This window comes from Palaemon carinicauda, chromosome 1, assembly GCF_036898095.1.
Source record: "Palaemon carinicauda isolate YSFRI2023 chromosome 1, ASM3689809v2, whole genome shotgun sequence".
NCBI classification, from domain to species: Eukaryota; Metazoa; Arthropoda; class Malacostraca; order Decapoda; family Palaemonidae; genus Palaemon; species Palaemon carinicauda.
In genome coordinates this window covers 323747495-323765148 of record NC_090725.1, presented here as the reverse complement: position 1 = coordinate 323765148, position 17654 = coordinate 323747495, and the positions used below count along the sequence as shown (strand labels likewise).

At 37.9% G+C, this 17654-nt stretch overlaps 1 protein-coding gene across 1 annotated transcript; it reads left to right on the top strand.

Moving 5' to 3' along the window:
- Positions 1 to 3034: 3034 nt before the first annotated feature.
- Positions 3035 to 8674, top strand: LOC137658738 (uncharacterized). Its single transcript, XM_068393763.1, has 2 exons — positions 3035 to 6216; positions 6863 to 8674. Exons 1-2 carry the CDS (start codon positions 4030 to 4032, stop codon positions 7979 to 7981), a joined length of 3306 nt encoding a protein of 1101 aa, XP_068249864.1. The 5' UTR covers positions 3035 to 4029; the 3' UTR covers positions 7982 to 8674.
- The last annotated feature ends 8980 nt before the right edge of the window (positions 8675 to 17654 follow it).

Sequence of the window (17654 nt, the reverse complement as noted above, 5' to 3'; positions counted from 1 at the left end):
TAAACTTGCAGCATTTTTAGATCAATTTAAAGTTATATACAAGGAAAATAGATAATCATTTATTGTGATATCCGATTAATTATTATAATTATTATTACTAGCCAAGCTGCAACCCTAGTTGGAAAAGCAAGATGCTATAAGCATAAGGGCTCCAACAGGGAAAAATAGCCCAGTGAGGAAAGGAAATAAGGAAATAAATAAATGATGAGAATAAATTAACAATAAATCATTCTAAAAACAGTAACAACGTCAAAACAGATATGTCCTATATAAACTATTAACAACGTCAAAAACAGATATGTCCTATATAAACTATAAAAAGACTCATGTCAGCCTGGCCAACATAAAAACATTTGCTCCAACTTTGAACTTTCGAAGTTCTACTGATTCAACTGCCGGATTAGGAAGATCATTCCACAACTTGGTCACAGCTGGAATAAAACTTCTAGAATGCTGTGTAGTATTGAGCCTCATGATAGAGAAGGCCTGGCTTTTAGAATACTGTGTAGCATTGAGCCTCATAAGAAATAATTACATTTGATCTAAAATTACGTCATATTGTAAGACAGGCTCCCTTCTATCTGGAGTTGAGTTCTACCACACTTTTCTAATAGAATTTCTCATTAAAATAGTCTTCCAGTTTGCCTATCAAGCCTTTTTAAATATACTTGTTTTTTAAAGGTTGTTCATAAATCGCAGAGGCAAAGGACAGTGACAATGCCCTAGCAAGCAGGACAATGCCCTAGAGACTGAACATTTATATATATATACATATATATATATAGATATGGATATATATATACATATATATATATATATATATATATATCTATATATATACATATATATATGTATATATATGTATATATATATATATATACATATATATATATATATATATATATATATATATACTGTATACATACGTATATATACACACACATATATATATATATATATGTGCATATATATATATGTGTATATATATATATATACATATATATATATGTATATATATATCTATTTTATACATACAGTTAAGAACATTTATTAGTATCTTCATCCACAAAATGAAACAACACGGTATTATATCGACTCTAGTCAATTTTTTTTAGTGAGGCAGATTTGCACCGACTTGCAGGGGTGCCCTTTTAACTCGGGAAACGTTTCCTAATAGCTGATTGGTCGGAAGTATTTTTGTCATAATACTTCCGACCAATCAGCTATCAGGAAACTTTCCGAGTTAAAAGGGCACCCCTGCGAGTTGGTGCAAATCTGCCTCACTAAAAAAAAAATTGCCTATAGTTCGCCAAGCGCTTGACTCTGACAATAGTTCTTCGAAATTTTGTTTTTCACCAATGAAGGTTTTTGGATGTATCAAATGAGCTCTTTGGAAGCCCTGACTTTGGATGCTTAAAGTAAGACCATTTGAAAACAGTACTGCTGATCTTTGCTTATGGAAGATCGAATGTTTTAAAAACAAGTTTGTACCCAGGACAGAGAACTAAAGAAGTTCATTTCCTCTTGTGTGCAAGTAACGTGTTTTATGGCATCGCTCTGGCTGGCCAAGGCCAATAAAACGACACTTGAGATACATTCGATAAGAAAATAGCTTTTCTGGCCGTTAAACTCGAATAAACTGAAGGAAACAGAACTGCTCGTACTCATAAATTCTGCTTTTATTTTACTTATACGTCAGACAGCGAATCAAAAATGTTTATGCATATTAGAACAGCTATAATACAGAGAGAGAGAGAGAGAGAGAGAGAGAGAGAGAGAGAGAGAGAGAGAGAGAGAGAGAGAGAGAGAGATGTTTGGGATAATGAATTAAAGCTAAGCCACATGATTGGGATTCGTGTAAATTCACTTCCCCTGATAGAGTTCGGCAGTCATTTCTGGATATTTCCCTTGAAGGTGTTTAAGAGAGAGAGAGAGAGAGAGAGAGAGAGAGAGAGAGAGAGAGAGAGAGAGAGAGAGAGAGAGATTTCCGATGGACAAAGTAACTTATGAATTATGGTCATATGAAGGATAGGGATAAGAATATTAAAAAATGATTCAAGAAGCGGAGTCATGAGCAGCCATTGCCTGACCCTCCTTGGCCTGATCATATGCATATATGGTCAGACTCTAGGGCATTGTCCGGCTTGATAGGGCAATGTCACTGTCCCTTGCCCCTGCCATTCATGAGTGACCTTCAAACAGTGGACAAACAGTCAAAGGCTATGAATGCCTCTGTTATAAAGGGCAGTGGGGAGGAAGCCACCCAAAAAATATAGGCCAAAGCCAACGTAGAATAATTTTGCATTTTTGAACACTAAACCATTTTGGTATTTTCCATGAGATTTATGGGACGCTTTTCAGCCCCGGATTTTTCTGGATTTGTGGATTTGACTGAATCTAGGCGATTTCAATCGTACATTTGGCCAAAAACGTTTCTGTAGGAGTGAAAGGTTTGAATTTGCCGGCAGAGTGCAAAACAAATTCTTCGATTTCAATAAAGATATGTAGACATATTTCATCTTGGTGTACAGACACCTCAGTTCAGCCAATATATAGTATTTTGGGATTTCGTATACGTTAGATAGTGCACACACCTAGGCCTATATATATATATATATATATATATATATATTGTAACGTAATTCTAGCTTTTGAGTAATAATTGTAACATTGCTCTCATATTTTCAAAATTAAAAGTTGCTTTTCTTTAGTGTGCACCAGCCTGCCATCTGTGGGCTGGTAAAGAAGGTATTTAGGTTCAGTTGTTAATTCCTGCCCCTTTTCTGTTTTCCATGTTATGTTAATGGTGAGTTGGACTTCCACGTGACTGGAATGGGAGTCAAGGTGGAGGGTAAATAATTTTGATTAAGAGGAGTCCACATATTGTGCTAAATAACGCTAGTGCTCATCAGCGGTCTGATAACCGTAATCCAGGATCAATACTTCAGCAGCAGCAGCAGCAATTGGTGCTATTTGGACGACCATAGTTCGCTAGCGTTTGGCCCGGGGAGGCCTGAAAAACAGGTATGGTTTGGTGCCTCTGCTTATCCCTTAGTGAAGAGGGTTGTGTTGTGCTGTGCTGGGAGTTATGTATCCCTTGGTTTAGGAGGACGGTTTTGTGCTGATGAGCAACTCCAAGGATCGGCAATAGATCGATAGCGTTCTGGACCCTGTGAGGTCTCGTGACAGGTACTGTTAAGGCTTGTCAGAGTATTCCTTGTGCCTTTTTATGTATCCAGTCGACTCTAAAATTATCACTTCATGAGTACCATCGGAGGACGAAATTTCGTTAATATAATGTGTGTTTTTTTATATATTTGTGTATTTCTCGGTCACGAAAGGTGTTTAGGTAGGTAGGGAATATATGTACTTAACTAGGCTCTAAACTTTCTTATTACTTTTTCTATATTGACAAGTTATTTTGAGATAACGAATGTGGGTAATAGTATATGAATCTTTTGTGCCTCTATACCTCTTACTAGTACTCTTCTCTCTTCCAAATGTTTTCAGCGTGGTATGTTTTCCGTCTGTGTCCTGAAAGTTCTCTTTATTATTTATATAACTGAGTAAATGAAATTAGTGTTTTCCAAGTAATTTTCTATTTTGTTTACATGAGCAGCTTTGCCGAGTGTTTGTTTAAATATATATATATTGTATAATAAATTATCATTGACGTCTCCAAGGTTCTTTTTACCCTCTTTTGTTTACGATTGTTCTCGATTATTTTCTTGTTTACCAATCTGATGTTTTGGGTGTATTTCAGTAACCTGGTAAAAATAAAGCCGTAAGGCAGTTTACTTGCGGCCACCTTAAATTAAGCAACAAGGCCTAATTGGTATTTGAAGGTCGGCCCGCCGGTAACACTGGCGACCTTGCCTGTACGAGTAAAAACATTCCGTAGAACTGGTTAATAGTGGTTTTCCAGTTCGGCATCAGAGTAAATAAGAAAAGGATCGAGACGTAAACAAAAGGGTAATTCTACACTTATTCTTTGCTTTTCTTTTCTTCATATTTTTAAGACAAGAGACTATGTCGGACAAAGGTGAAGATCCGGTAGGAGCGGTGGGTTTTGAGGTAGCAGAATTTTTAGGTAATGTTGATTGGGAAGAAGAAATAAGGGATTTAAGGAAGGTTGAGTTGCAGGAAATTGCAAAATTCATAAATATCTCTGTAGCACCAGGAACAAAGAAAGGGACTCTGTTAGTACAGTTAGTGACGGCCATTAAGAAATGGAAAGAAGAAACTACAAGTAGTGTTGATAGGACTGAATATATTTCGGTACAGGATAGGTTAGAATTGGAAAGATTGCAAATAGAGAAAATGAAACTACAGATAGCCACGAGGGAAGAGGAAAGAATTCATGAAAAAGTAATGTTACAAGCAAAATTTAATCAGGAACAACTAAGAATAGAACGGGAAAGAGAACAGGAACAATTAAGGTTACAAAGGGAAAGAGAACAGGAAAAGCATGAATTACAAGTACTCCACCTAAGGCAAGTTCCTGCCGAAAACAAATTTAACATAGGGAATGCTATTAAATTAATGCCTGTCTTTAAGGAAACAGAAGCCTTAGAGTTTTTCACTGTGTTCGAAAAACTAGCAAATAGACTAGAATGGCCAGAAAACATGTGGACTACGCTGGTACAATGTAGGTTAATGGGTAAAGCACAGAAAATATATGCTGCCCTGAACGAAGAAATGAGTGCTGACTATTCCCAAGTGAAAAATTTGATTTTAAAAGCGTACGAGCTGGTACCTGAAGCCTACCGTCAGAAATTTCGAAATATGAAGAAGGGATGGGAGGAGACTTTCGTGGAATTTGCACGGAGGAAAAGAGTGGCTTTTCAGGAATGGTTGAAAGCCAAAGGTGTGGAAGATTTTGATGCTTTAAAAGAATTGATACTCATTGAAGAATTTAAAAATAATATTAATTTTGATCTGAAAACTCATTTAGAGGATCTTAAGTTGGATCTTTTGGATACTTTGGCTGTAGCAGCTGATGAGTTTTTCCTTTCCCACAAGGGGAACTATCGGTTCAGTGATAAGGCAAAGTGGGGCACAAAAAGGAATCCAAGTGGAAAAGGTGCAAGTCAGTCACCTGGAAAGAGGACAAAGGAATCACCGGATAGAGGTGAGAAGCCAGGGTCACCAAAGAAAGGTGGAAAACTGGTGTGCTGGCATTGTGGGCAACCAGGTCACATAAAAGAGAAGTGCCGGTTGTGGTTGGATAAAGCAAAGCCAGTGGGTCTGTTGGGTCGGGATTCGACTGCAACAGATGAGTGTTTCAAAAAGTATGTCTCTGAAGGTGTAGTGAGCATCAAAGGCCAGAATAGGTCAGAGAGACGGGTAAAGCTTTTAAGGGACACGGGAGCGGCGCAATCCATAATTTTGCGTTCGGTATTGCCGGAAGGACTGAGCCAGGGACAGGAGAAATTTGTGTTACTAGGGGGATTCCCGAGAACAGTAACGGCATGCCCCTTGGTAGAGTTAGTGTTAAACTCTAAATGGGTAAAAGGACCCATGAGTCTGGCAATTGTGGATGAATTACCCATAAAGGGAGTGGACGTGATAGTGGCCAACGACTGTGAGATGCGGACTCCAGGTAATTGTCCTCTGGTGCAAGGTAAGTCGGTAAAGACTGAAAAGACTGTTTTCGTGGTCACGCGTTCGGGAGCCCAAGGCAAGTCCAGGGAGATGGACTGTATGGGGCTCGATAAATTATTTGAGAAAAATAGTTCTGAGGTAAGTGTAACTGGAAATCCCATGTTGTCTTCCGTGAAGGACGAGAATGGTAAATGGGCAATTGATACATTTGCGGCGACTCAGAAGGCGGAGTTTGAGAAGGAGAGGAGTAAGCAAGTCAGTCAGGATAATAGTCGTCCTCATTTAGAATGGAAGGACGGAGTGTTGAAAAGGGTAAGTCGAGCAAAACGAGCACCTGCAGATGCATGGGAGGTGAGAGAACAGATTGTGGTACCAGTAAACTACAGACGTAATTTATTAGAGCTAGCTCATGACAACCTTCTGTCTGGTCATCTAGGTATAAATAAAACTTTTAAAAAACTTTCAGATTTGTTTTTCTGGCCTTCTCTTAGAAGAGACGTAAAGAAGTTTGTGAAGACCTGCAAAGTCTGCCAGACAACGGGGAAGCCGAATCAGAAAATCCCGAAAGCACCACTGCAGCCAATTCCAGCCATTGGAGAACCCTTTGAAGAGGTAATAATTGATATAGTTGGCCCTTTGCCAAGGACTAGCAGTGGAAATCAATATATTTTGACACTGATGGATAGGACCACACGGTATCCTGAGGCAATTCCTTTAAGGAGTATACATGCTGGGAGGGTTCTTAAATCTTTGCTGGGGTTCTTTTCGAAATTTGGTTTACCCAGGGTAATTCAGTCTGATTGTGGGAGTAATTTCAAAAGTAAAGTATTTAAGCAGGGTTTGGAAGAATTAGGCATAAAGCATGTAACTTCTTCGCCTTATCACCCACAGAGCCAAGGACAACTGGAAAGATTTCACCAAACATTGAAATCAATGCTTAGTAAGTATGTGCAGCAGGAACCCAAGAATTGGGACCAGGTAATTCCTTATTTATTATTTGCTTTCAGATCTATTCCTAGTGATGTAATGGGGTTTTCTCCATTTGAACTAACTTTTGGTCATAAAGTAAGGGGACCTTTAGAAGTAGTGAAGGATCACTGGGAGGGAGTAAAACCTCGGGTAAATTTGCTGGACTTTTTAAGGGATTCAAGGGAAAAGTTGATAAATTCTTGGGATTTTGCTTTTAAAAACTTTGGAGGTGAGTCAAAGAAAAATGAAAGAGCGTTATGATATGAAAACCAAATTACGAAATTTTCAGGTTGGCGAAGAGGTGTTGGTGTTGCTTCCAATTCCAGGCAATCCATTTAAAGCCAAATTCTCGGGGCCCTGGAAGATCTTAAAGAAGGTGAATGACCTAAACTATGTTGTTGAAACCCCTGACAGGAGGAAGAAGACTCAAGTATGCCATGTTAATATGCTAAAAGCCTACCAGGGCAGGGAAACCATCCGACCAGTTCTGTCTTTAGCCAAGGTGGAGGAGAAAGAAGAATTTGGGGAAACTTCCAGTATGAGTTTGCTGGGAAATTCCGTAGCTTTGGGAAATCTACCCGGGATGTTGGATCATTTAAGTGCCACCCAATCCAAGGAGGTAATGAACTTGATAACAAAGTTCGCAGTTTTATTTCAGGACGTTCCAGGACTAACCAGTCTACTTATGCATGATGTAGAGGTGGGAGATGCTCGTCCCATTAAACAACATCCATATAGAGTGAATCCATCCAAAAGGGACATCATTAAGCAAGAGGTAGAATACATGCTACGTCATGATCTAATTCAAAGGAGTTTCGGCCCGTGGAGTTCTCCAGTAGTGCTAGTCAAAAAGGAAGGGGGAGGACAAAGAATGTGCTTCGACTATCGTAAGGTAAATGCAGTTACTGAGTCTGATTGTTTTCCTCTGCCCAGGGTGGAAGATTGCATAAATGATGTCGGCGCTGCCAAGTACATAAGTAAGTTTGATCTTTTAAAGGGTTTTTGGCAAGTTCCATTAACAGAAAGGGCTAAAGAAATATCAGCTTTTGTTACGTCGGAAGGTTTGTATTCATGCAATATCATGCCTTTTGGTATGAAAAATGCCTCTGCCACTTTTCAGAGGTTGATGAATCAAGTGATTGATAAGTTAGAGGGGGTAGTTGTCTACATAGATGACCTTGTAGTTTACAGTAATAGTTGGGAGTCTCATTTGAAAAACATGGAATGTTTGTTCGAGAGGCTGCGTGCAGCTGGTCTGGTGATTAATTTAAACAAGTGTGATTTTGCAAAAGCCAAAATAATCTATTTAGGTCATGAGGTGGGACATGGCAAAATTCTCCCAAAATCAGTAAATATTCAGTCAATCCTTGATTTTCAGGTACCAGAGAATCGAAGAGGTATTCGCTGATTTTTGGGGATGGTGGGCTATTATAGGCGGTTTGTATTGAACTTTGCAGATGTGGCTAATCCACTGACCAACTTGCTTAAGAAAGGTCAGCGTTTCTGCTGGACTGCAGAATGTCAGGATGCTTTTGATAAGTTGAAGTCAACCATGATTAATACTCCAATACTTAAAACTCCGAATTTTAAGGAACCCTTTTGCTTGGCTGTGGATGCTAGCGACGTGGGTGTTGGAGCGGTATTATCACAAGGTTGTGATGGTGAAGAGTATCCGGTGGCGTATTTTTCAAAGAAACTGTCTTCAGCTCAGCAAAAATATTCAACGGTTGAAAAGGAGACTTTAGGACTCATTTTATCTTTGGAGCACTTTGAGGTTTACCTAAGTGGTAGCACAGGACCTATTGTGGTAAGAACGGATCATAATCCGCTGGTCTTCTTGAATTTCTTTAAAAATAAGAATAACCGTCTCCTTAGGTGGAGCCTTCGTCTCCAGGAGTGGGATCTACTAATTCAGCATATTGCTGGAAGAGAGAATATCATCCCTGATGCCCTGTCAAGATAACAGGCTCTCTGTTACAGGTCTTTTATTGTTTGTTTGTAATTTACAGTAAGGAGAAAAGGCCTTTTGTTAATACAAAAACGGGAGTTATTTGTATGTTTATTAAATATTATTTCTTTGTTTTAATGCATTGTTTTTTTCTTTCTTCTCAGGATTGGGGTTTATGATCTTGTAAACCTTCTGTGTTTAAATATGAAGAAGCCATAGGTGAAAGCGCCGAGGAAAGGTTTTGTACCAGGGAAAGACTTTGGACAGAATCTTGTGTAAACATGGGTACAGCTCTAGACTGGGCTGCACCCCTGTGGGTTTTCAGCATGCGCCAGGGGGATGGTCTGCTGGTAACAAATAACAAACCATCCCTTGGGTGATGTTTATGTTAAGTTTAAGTTAGGTTTAGCATTTGGGTACCTTTATTTTAGGGTATTTTTGTCAGTTTGGTGCTGGGAAAATTTCTTTTTGATAATTTTTGATAAGTATGTTTAGGTTTAGATAGTTGGTTAGGAAAGGGAGAAGATGGGGTCCGGGAAATGACTGATGACATTTGTTTAATCTTCTTCCTTTGCAGGACTTACATTTTTTTTTTATCTCTAAACTCTATTGAACCTAGTTATTGAGAGCTTTGCTTTGTGCCCCCTGTCAAGTTGTTTGATTGCTTCACTATTTTTATGTAAATTTTTTTCTTGCGTAAAAATTTCTTGGTAGGGTGGGGCTGTAACGTAATTCTAGCTTTTGAGTAATAATTGTAACATTGCTCTCATATTTTCAAAATTAAAAGTTGCTTTTCTTTAGTGTGCACCAGCCTGCCATCTGTGGGCTGGTAAAGAAGGTATTTAGGTTCAGTTGTTAATTCCTGCCCCTTTTCTGTTTTCCATGTTATGTTAATGGTGAGTTGGACTTCCACGTGACTGGAATGGGAGTCAAGGTGGAGGGTAAATAATTTTGATTAAGAGGAGTCCACATATTGTGCTAAATAACGCTAGTGCTCATCAGCGGTCTGATAACCGTAATCCAGGATCAATACTTCAGCAGCAGCAGCAGCAATTGGTGCTATTTGGACGACCATAGTTCGCTAGCGTTTGGCCCGGGGAGGCCTGAAAAACAGGTATGGTTTGGTGCCTCTGCTTATCCCTTAGTGAAGAGGGTTGTGTTGTGCTGTGCTGGGAGTTATGTATCCCTTGGTTTAGGAGGACGGTTTTGTGCTGATGAGCAACTCCAAGGATCGGCAATAGATCGATAGCGTTCTGGACCCTGTGAGGTCTCGTGACAGGTACTGTTAAGGCTTGTCAGAGTATTCCTTGTGCCTTTTTATGTATCCAGTCGACTCTAAAATTATCACTTCATGAGTACCATCGGAGGACGAAATTTCGTTAATATAATGTGTGTTTTTTTATATATTTGTGTGTATTTCTCGGTCACGAAAGGTGTTTAGGTAGGTAGGGAATATATGTACTTAACTAGGCTCTAAACTTTCTTATTACTTTTTCTATATTGACAAGTTATTTTGAGATAACGAATGTGGGTAATAGTATATGAATCTTTTGTGCCTCTATACCTCTTACTAGTACTCTTCTCTCTTCCAAATGTTTTCAGCGTGGTATGTTTTCCGTCTGTGTCCTGAAAGTTCTCTTTATTATTTATATAACTGAGTAAATGAAATTAGTGTTTTCCAAGTAATTTTCTATTTTGTTTACATGAGCAGCTTTGCCGAGTGTTTGTTTAAATATATATATATTGTATAATAAATTATCATTGACGTCTCCAAGGTTCTTTTTACCCTCTTTTGTTTACGATTGTTCTCGATTATTTTCTTGTTTACCAATCTGATGTTTTGGGTGTATTTCAGTAACCTGGTAAAAATAAAGCCGTAAGGCAGTTTACTTGCGGCCACCTTAAATTAAGCAACAAGGCCTAATTGGTATTTGAAGGTCGGCCCGCCGGTAACAAAATATATATATATATATATATATATATATATATATATATATATATATATATATATATAGATAGATAGATACATATTTATATAACATCCACCTTTACTAATCCTCTGCAGAACAAAGGCCTCAGACATGTCCCTCCACTTGCGTCTATATATGGTCTTCCTTTGCCAGTCCACATCCACAAACTCTATTAGTTCGTCAATCCATCGTCTTCTCTTCCTTCCCCTGCTTTAGTTAGTCATTTTCATTATATATATATATATATATATATATATATATATATATATATATATATATATATATATGTGTGTGTGTGTGTGAATCTAAACGAATATTTAGTTTGTAAAGCGGGGTTTACACGGGCGAGCAGCTCGTCGAGCCTGGCTCGACAACCCTGTGTTTGAATTGATGTTCGAGCGTGTAAACGGGCTATTTGGTTGTCGAGCGCGCTCGTCGAGCGGCTCGATGAAAGTCAGGCTCATCTTGACTTTTGTGGGCGGAGCTATATTGTTTGACGAGCGGTGTGAACGTGTGAACGGGTGTCGAGCATCGAACCTCAGTTGTTATTCAAACCTGCTAGAGGAAACATCATAAAAGAAATGCATAATTGCTGCCATTAATGAAAGTAAGAATGAGAAGGAAGTCGTACTTGATTTCATACATGCATATCGAGCTCATCCAGCTTTATGGAAAGTTAAATCAAAAGACTATTCCAATAAAGTAGCCAGAAACAAAGGAATAGCGGACACTCAGTCTTTCATGTGGAGTTATGGCCTTCCTCATAGTAATGAAAGGGCTGACACGATTCGGTAGATCAATGTACGTGTCTTCATCCATACGCAAATAATTGCGCCAGTCACCAGGCTCTAATTTTAAAGCAACAAGCAAGTTGATATATGAAAATTTCTCTCTTTTGATCTTTTTTTTTCCTTAGTGCCACTGCTAAAGCAATGGCTATCAAATCGTCCTGATCGAGAGACATGTTGACGTTGTTTTAGCACGAGGCACACTGAGGCTCGATGTACTGTCTGAAAGCTCTTCGAGCCGTTCTAAAGTAGGTTCGACAACCGGGCCCGACGAGCTGCTCGGCCGTGTAAACCCCGCTTAACGGAGCTTCGTGATCCGAAAGAACAGAAAACGAATTTGACGGGTAACTGCTTTATTTAAGTTGTGCTCAGTAACGGCATTTATAGAATAATAATAATAATAATAATAATAATAATAATAATAATAATAATAATAATAATAATAATAATAATAATGAGCTCTATTAAGCGTATGCATCAATAACTTAATTCAAATTTTAGAAAATACTAAAGCACACACACAAATATATATATATATATATATATATATATATATATATATATATATATATATATATATATATATATATATATATATATATATATATATATGTGTAAAATGTACAAGTGAACATATAAGTATCAGATGCCTCAGTAAAATTATCTCTGGAAGTCATGCTTCAATATCAACGTGTCAGTATAGTGATATCTCATAATAGTAATCACTGTAAAAACAGTCTTTATATTTAAATGTTACCGTATATTGGTGTTTCAGTAAGGTAATCTTATAAGTTCTTTTTAATTTTCGTTTCTTTGCCTTATTTTTTCTATTAATTTCTTTTAACAAAGAGGTTATCAGAGCGTTCGTAAATTTGTCCTAAACAAATAAACTTTTCTAAAAACTTTCAAATCAAAGATTTCACCCTACAGACTTTAGACTGTTTTAATGTATCAAATTAAATAACAACATCATTTGAACTAGACAACAACAACAACAATAATAATAATAATAATAATAATAATAATAATAATAATAAATAATAATAATGTCCTAGACAAATATTCCACTGCGGAAGTATCAGGATAAGAGAAGATCTCCAAACCAATCACAGCCAAGGAAACCCAACTGTGTCTCCACTTTCAGCCAATCAGCATCACCAAAGCTTCCCTCTCGGTACCCAACCAGGCCTCCTTACCATCACATCTTCAGTCCAACGTCACGTGATAGTCCCGCCGGTTTTAAATTCGTGATCTCTGTGATTTTGACAAAAATTTTGTATTTATTGCAGTGCTGAGTGATGCCCCAAGTACCACAGTGTTTGTTGGTTATAAACCTAGTACCATAAGGCTTGTTGATGATGCTCCAAGTACCACAGTGTTTGTTGACGGTAAACCTAATACCATAAGGCTTGTTGGTGATGCTCCAAGTACCATAGCGTTTGTTGATGATAAACTTAGTATCATAAGGTTTGTTGGTGATGCTCCAAGTACCATAGTGTTTGTTGGTGATAAACCTAGTACCATAAGGTTTGTTGGTGATGCTCAAAGTACTATAGTGTTTGTTGGTGATAAACCTAGTACCATAAGGTTTGTTGGGGATAAACCTAGTACCATAAGGCTTGTTGGTGATACTCCAAGTACCATAGTGCTTGTTGATGATAAACCTAGTACCATAAGGTTTGTTGGTGATACTCCAAGTACCATAGTGTTTGTTAGTGATAAACCTAGTACCATAAGGTTTGTTTGTGATGCTCCAAGTACCATAGTGGGAGCCTTTGTAGGGTGACGGCCAGATCCCGTAGAAAACGGGAATATTCTGAACTGTGGCCGTCGTTCTAAAAACGATTTTGGCGGGAGAAGCTAACTTAAAAAACCCACCTAACCTATGCTAAAAGCCGTATCCTTACCCAGGGGGCTTCGGCCCTCCCCCCCCTTACACAACAGTTTCCTTACCTACGAGTACGACGGGAGAAGCTAACTTAAAAAACCCACCTAACCTATGCTAAAAGCCGTGTCCTTACCCAGGGGGCTGCGCCCCCCCCCCCTTACACAACATATTTAAGATCCGTAGACCATTTCCAAACGTTTTTATTCTATACAAGATAACAGACGGAGCGATAATAAGCAAATTAGGGCGCTTGGCCGAAGCGATACAAACTACCCCCATAGTGTTTGTTGTTGATAAACCTAGTACCATAAGGTTTGTTTGTGATGTTCCAAGTACCATAGTGTTTGTTGGTGATAAACCTAGCACCATAAGGTTTGTTGGTGATGCTCCAAGTACCATAGTGTTTGTTGGTGATAAACCTAGTACCATAAGGTTTGTTGGTGATGCTCCAAGTACCATAATGATTGTTGGTGATGCGCCAAGTTCGACAATGTTTGTTGGTGACAAACACATTACCAAAGGGTGTGTTGATGATCAACATAGTACCGAAAGGTGTGTTGATGATGAAGCCGAGTGCCATGTGGTGTTGGTAATAAAATTTGCACCATAGGTTGTGTTGGGGCTAAGTCAAGTATCAAGGGGTTTGATAGTGATTAGGACAGTACGATAGAGTACTTTGGTGATAAACTTAGTACCATAGGGTGTGCTGGTGATAAACCTAATCTTACTTGATGTGTTTGTTATAAAATTTGTGCCATAGAGTATGTTGATAATAGGTGTAGTACGAAAAGGTGTGTTGATGATAGGCATAGTAACATAAGGTGTGTTGTTGATAGATGTAGTACCATAGGGTGTGTTGGTGATAGGCCTAGGCCCTAGTACCATAAAGTCTGTTGGTGATAGTTCTAGTACCATAGGATCTGTTGGTGTTAGGCCTAGTATCCTAGGGTGTGTTGGTAATAGGTCTAGTACCATAGGGTCTGTTGGTGATAGCTGTAGTACCATAGTGTGTGTTGGTGATAGGCTTAGTACCATAGGGTTTGTTGGTGATAGGTATAGTCTCATAGGCTGTGTTGATGATACATGTAGTACCATAGGGTGTGTTGGCGATACCTAGTATCATACAGTGTGTTAGGGATACTCCCAGGACCATGGGGTGTGTTGGTGAAGCCTAGTACCGTAGAGCAGGTTGGTAATAAACCTGGTACTATATTGTGTGTTTGTGATAAATCTCATACTATTAGGTGTGTTGGTGATAAGCCTGCTATCATAGGGTGCGTTGGTGAAAAGCCTGTTACCATAGGGTGTGTTGGTGATGTACCTAGTATCATAGTGTGTGTTGGAGATATGCCTGGTACCATGAGTTCTCGTTGTGTTCCTTGTAAAAATAGCATAATTGGGAATGTTGGTGATAAATCTAGAATCAGAGGTTATTTTAGTGACAAACCTAGAACCATACGGTGTATTAGAATAAACCTATTATTGTGATGCATCTTGAGGATAAACCTAGTACCAGAGGGTGTGTTGGTGATAGACTTAGTGTTGTTGGGTGTCTAGGTATAGAGATAAAACCATAACCTCTTGTGGTGTTGCTCAAAGAAGTATGAATCCTGATATGAAGAATATTAAACGGAACATTATTTAAAGAACCAAGGAGAGAATATATAGTTGGAAAGTACAGCAGTTAGGTAATGACTTCAGAGGCGTTAGACTTTGAAAATAAACCAAAAAAATTGCTATGCTCAATTGCTCTCATTGCACCAGAGAAGATCAAACGTCCCTAGAATTGGATGCATGACCTCATTTGACGGCAATAGGACTCTGCAGGAGGCGGGAAGGGTGAGTGTTACCATAAACGTTAACAAAAAAGGAGAAAGTTACTATTTGTCCTCTTTTGTTCGTTGCTGTTCTGATTACTATTTTTGAAATCTGTTGTTTATTGATCTGTGCTTTCATCCCATATATTATACCATAACAGAAATGAATTTTCTAAAGTAGCCAGCGTTATTACAACATTATTTTACTAATAACTTACATATAATTATGCGTTCGAGTCAACTTTGAAAGTTGTGTGATACATTTGCATCGTATTTAGCCTACATTTAGTCAAAATCGGTACAGTAGCTTTTATGAAAAATCGTCGCAAAATGTTTTTTTTTTATTTATTTCACAGGAAGTGTAATTGAGAAATTGTAACTATTCCTAGATATGTCAAATAATTTTATGCACATATGCCTGATGTAGACCTGTTAAGCTTTCAGTTCAAACAGACTGTCTTTTGCTATCTTAGAAATTATATGGTTTATGGATTTATAAATATCATGAGTTTATAAAAACTTTTTTTAACTTGGGTTTTCTTTATTGTGGTTTTTAACGAGTGGAATTCACATATGAAATGTTTATAATCTTGTTTTGTTGGGTATGGTATATGTTTATATGCTGTATATATATATATATATATATATATATATATATATATATATATATATATATATATATATATATATATATATATATATATATATATATATATATATATATATATATATATATATATAACGTTTTTTTCGTATGGAGTTAGATTTTCAAGAATTTGGTTAACAATTCAAGTGATCTACTTTTGTGTATTTAAGAATCAGAATACAATATAGTCAATATAGAAATAAGATTATTCAGAGTTTAAAATTTTGAATACTTACGAGGGGGCCACTATAGAATAAAAACTGTAGACAAATTACTGTATTTACACTCTTTTAGTAGGTAAAGAATTTGTCTTTTTCCATTTGAGCTTTAACTATGTAATTTAACTGAGAAGGGTTTACATCTTGTATATATAACTTCCTTGAAACGCAAAAATGACAAGAGAGAGAGAGAGAGAGAGAGAGAGAGAGAGAGAGAGAGAGAGAGAGAGAGAGAGAGAGAATCCATGGTCTTTGTAATAATCCTACATCAATATGAATTGGTTTGAATGGAGGAATAAAAGAATAAGAATAGGCATCCACATTGGTTATTTTAGGAAATTGGATAGACCTGGTATCTGTTACATCAAGCACAAAATGACTGGAAACGTGTAATGGATCGTCAGTAGGGGCAACAGGTGTTAGAATTCTAGTTTTTGCCAAGTCTTTTAGGGTTAAAGTAACAGATGTTAAAAGGCTCCCTGAATCCAATGGCACTTGTCTTCCGTAGTGGTTTACCAATGTTGAAAAGGGGCTCAGAGTCCAATAGCTCTTGTACCGGCATTGGCTTACCGGTGTTTAAAGGGGCTCAGAGTCCAGTGGCTCTTGTCTCCCGTAGTGAAATACCAATGTTCAAAGGTGCTCAGAGTCCAGTGGCTTTTGTCTTCCGTAGTGATTTACCAATGTTGAAAAGGGGCTCAGAGTCCAATAGCTCTTGTACTGATGTTGGCTTACCGGTGTTTAAAGGGGCTCAGAGTCCAGTGGTTCTTGTCTTCCGTAATGGTTTACCAATGTTAAAAGGGGCCCAGAATCCAGTGCCTCCTGTCTTCCGTAATGGTTTACCAATGTTGAAAAGCGGCCCGGAGTCCAGTAGCTATTGTATTGGTAGTGGTCTACCAATATTAAAAGGGGCCAAGAGTCCAATGGCTTTTGTCTTCCGTAGTCGTTTACCTATGGTAAAAGAAGCCCAGTGTTCAATGCCTCTTGTCTTATGTAGTGTTTTACCAATGTTAAAAGGGGCCAAGAGTCCAGTAGCTATTTTCTTCTGTACTGGTCGCTATCCGGCACCTGACAAGATTTAACGTTGCAGTCTATTGGGATAAATGTTTTGATGTTTACTAGACATAGTTCGAAACAATCGAGAAGATAGAACAGAAATTGATAAAGATTTGAACATTAATTTGGACTACCAAGTGTGGTCAAAATCAGTACAGTAAATTTTGTGTAAAGCTGCTCATTAACAAACAAGCGACCATCTAGACACTGTTCCAAACAATCAGGAAATTAGAAAAGAAATAAAGATTTGACCTTGAACTTGGACTACCAAGTTTGGTCATAATCAGCACAGTAGTTTCTGTATAAAGTTGCTCACACACAAACAAACAGACAGGGGTAATAACAAATTGGGTCCTCAGAGAATGCAAGGAAAAAAAAAAATACAGAAAGATGAAGAGCATTGGAAAGAATGATGAGAGATGGAAGAGGTTCTGTGTAAATCGAAAAATCTATGTGTCTACCTGTTGCTTCTATTTTTCGTTATTTTGCATTGAACTGGACCCTTCAATCTTGAATCACCGCCCCACTCTGTATACACTAATAACTTTATATTATAAAGCATTTATCATATATACCTCCTTATTAGTCTAACTTTAATTGCAGCATCAGCAAATCTCTCTCTCTCTCTCTCTCTCTCTCTCTCTCTCTCTCTCTCTCTGCTGCAACTAAATATCATAGAAATCTATAACAACGCAGAGCATTTAGTAAAAGTGACAGTTTATCCCCGAATCCCCAGCGTACAAATCCTCTTAA

What these genes read in the sequence shown, in the direction of transcription:
- LOC137658738 (XM_068393763.1), top strand. Translation starts at nt 4,030, where the DNA reads ATGTCGGACAAAGGTGAAGATCCGGTAGGAGCGGTGGGTTTTGAGGTA. An exon ending in TTGGAGAACCCTTTGAAGAG is followed by an intron (nt 6,217 to 6,862) that starts GTAATAATTGAT and finishes CGAAATTTTCAG; the next exon opens with GTTGGCGAAGAGGTGTTGGT.